At 56.0% G+C, this 2,874-nt stretch overlaps 1 protein-coding gene across 1 annotated transcript; it reads left to right on the top strand.

Moving 5' to 3' along the window:
• Positions 1-1,815: 1,815 nt before the first annotated feature.
• LOC119360884 (transcription factor bHLH14-like) lies at positions 1,816-2,586 on the top strand. The gene has a single exon (XM_037626348.1). The coding sequence runs from the start codon at positions 1,816-1,818 to the stop codon at positions 2,584-2,586; it is 771 nt and encodes a 256-aa protein (XP_037482245.1).
• The last annotated feature ends 288 nt before the right edge of the window (positions 2,587-2,874 follow it).

Genomic DNA, 2,874 nt, shown 5'->3' with positions numbered 1-2,874 from the left:
CGTGTAGACCCGACGCTTCCGTTTCCCCCCTCCAGGTGCCGGCGGCGGCGCCGTCCGTGAGGGGGGCCACACACCGGAGACGCGTCCCGCCTCTTCGGACATGCCACCACACCACCCCGCATGTATGAGGGCCGGGTACGACGCTCCGGTGGCATTGCTACCCCCCAGTGCCCCCGTCCCGCCTAACCCTGTAGCGTTTGACCACGGGATCTAGCCCTTTGACTTTGCACGGACGGGCTTTGACCAGTGGACCTCCCCACCCGGTTGTGTTACGTCAGCCCATAGGAACACTTTGGAGCAACATCCGGGCCAGACCCACAGCAAGATCCCCTCCGTGTAGACCCCACACGTCCGTTTCCCTCCTCCAGGTGCCGGCGGCAGCGCCGTCCGTGAGGGTGGGCACACCCCGGAGCCCCAAGACGGGCGTCTACGCATGCATGAACACTTTCACATATGCATCGGGACCCGTGCGATGTTTCGGTGACATAGCTACGCCCCGAATCCCCCACCAACTAGAATTCCTTCCGTGTCGACTGTTTCCCCCCTCCGTGACACGGCGATAGCGACGTTCGTAACGGGGGGCAATCGATATACCATTGGGTATGTTTTTTTATGCAAAATCAATAACTAAAATAAAGTAAAAATAACAAAACAAAGTAAAAATAAAAAAAGTAAAATACATGTATGCCGACGGCAAGGCCGTCGGCATACCTGTGCACATACGCAGGTTGTCCCACGGATCGATGATATGGCGTGGCACACGGATCGATGACGTGGCCAAGGGGCCTATGCCGACGGCTGCGCCGTAGGCATACCTCTGCCACAGATAAAATAAAAAATTAAGTGAAGTAAACATATGCCGACGGCAAGGCCGTCGGCATATCTGTGCACACGGATCGATGACGTGGTGTGGCACACGGATCGTTGACGTGGCAGAGGGGCCTATGCCGACGGCTATGCCGTAGGCATACCTCTGCCATGGATATGCCGACGGCCGCCGTTACCGCCCGTCGGTGTAGGATAAACGCCGTCAAATGATCAGCACTGACCGGGGTGGTGGGCCCGAGCTAAGTCGACGGCCTGCGCTATGCCGACGGGCCCCGTAGGCGTATCTCGGGCGGTCCCGATGGCCTCGTCTATGCCGATGGCCTCGTCGGCATAGATGTGTATGCCGACGCCTTTTCTGCGCCTACGGCTTATCCTTGGCCGTCGGCATAGGTCCGGCGATGCCGACGGGGGCCGTCGGCATAGATTTGGCCGTCGGCAAACCCAGTTTTTCTGGTAGTGTCTACCTCATCTACTCCTGGGAAACAGTTAACGAGAGAAGCATTTGCAGAGTCAGGAGCCAGCATTGTAAACCCAATGTGGAGTGCCGATGTTGTAGTGTCTAACAAGCTGTAACATCTATGGTGGTTTGGGTTCTTCACCCTCCCCTTTCTATAAGAGATACGCACACTCGTACATATTCGAGAAAAAAAATAGTATGCATCGACGATCAAGCTATTACATACAATATTTACTGTCAAAATAATACCGTTTCTGATTGCACTCAATCTCAGCTGAGTCAACATTGTTCACATGGGACCATGTAGTTGCCGCAATAAAGTTTCCTCTGCCACTTCATATGATTCTAAGCCGCTACTGTCACTTCATAAGACAATGAGATGCGTCTAGGCCACTGCTTCGAAATAATCCGTTCTGCGAGAGTATAACTGCAAATGTGCCAGCAGTATATAAACACACCCAAGCGATCATATGATCATATCTCTGCTTGTCACTTCCAAGCGATAGAGTAGCGATATCGTGCTGCCGTCCATGGACGATCTCCTCTCTCCGTCCTCCTCCTTCGTTCCACCCTCACCGTCCTCCCACTTCTCCACCGTAGGCCAGCAGGTGCTCCAGTTCGTGTCCCGGGAAATTCCCGAACAATGGCTGTTCGACGACGGCACGATGTCCCAGAACGCGGACAGGGAGCTGTCTCCCACGGGGAGAACGCTCCTCCGGAGCGCTGAGCTCTCCGAGCTGCCACCGAGCCTCCCGGCAACGCTGCAGTGCCAAACCAACCGGCGGGGCCGGAAAACCGGGCCCCGCTCTGACGGTCGCCATAGCGCCGTCAGCCATGTGCAGGCCGAGCGGCTGCGCCGCGACAAACTGAACCGTCGATTTTGCGATCTCCGAGCTGCCGTCCCCAACGTGTCCCGCATGGACAAGGCATCACTCCTGGCAGACGCCGTCGCCTACATCGCGGAGCTGCGCTCCCGCGTGGCGCGCCTCGGGGACGAGGCCAACAAGGAACTGGAGCAGAGCTCTGTGGCCGCTTCCAAGTTCGTGCAGGTAGATGAAGCGGTGGACGTGCGGATGGTGGGAAGTGACGCGGCCGCGGTGCGTGTGACCACAGCAGCCAGCCACGCTCCGGCGCGGCTGATGGGCGCGCTCCGGTCGCTGGAGCTGCAGGTGCAGCATGCCTGCCTTAGCCGCGTGCAAGGCGTGACCCTGCAGGACGTCGTCGTGGACGTGCCACCCTCGATGCAGGACGCTGATGGCCTCCGCTCGGCGCTGCTGCAGACGCTGCAGGACAGCGCCTAGGCCGCTAGAGTGATGGGGGTAATAAAGGAGATGAAATGGACGTCTATACCATCATCGTTAATTATGTTTCCTGCTGTTATACATGAAATAAATTGCCCATTATCTACGTAAACGGTGTAGTCACAGACTGCGGAATATTTATGTACGTAGCGTCGCCCCATCCACCACTCCGTATTATTACTTGTGTTCTACTACTTTTAAAATGATTAAAATACTTTTTTAGGGAAAAATGATTAAAATACTTGAGAGGTGATTCTCCACCACATGTGAGCATCGACGGTTTAGTCA

Source organism: Triticum dicoccoides, chromosome 2B, assembly GCF_002162155.2.
Source record: "Triticum dicoccoides isolate Atlit2015 ecotype Zavitan chromosome 2B, WEW_v2.0, whole genome shotgun sequence".
Taxonomy (NCBI): domain Eukaryota; kingdom Viridiplantae; phylum Streptophyta; class Magnoliopsida; order Poales; family Poaceae; genus Triticum; species Triticum dicoccoides.
This window is presented reverse-complemented; position numbering and strand designations above follow the sequence as displayed.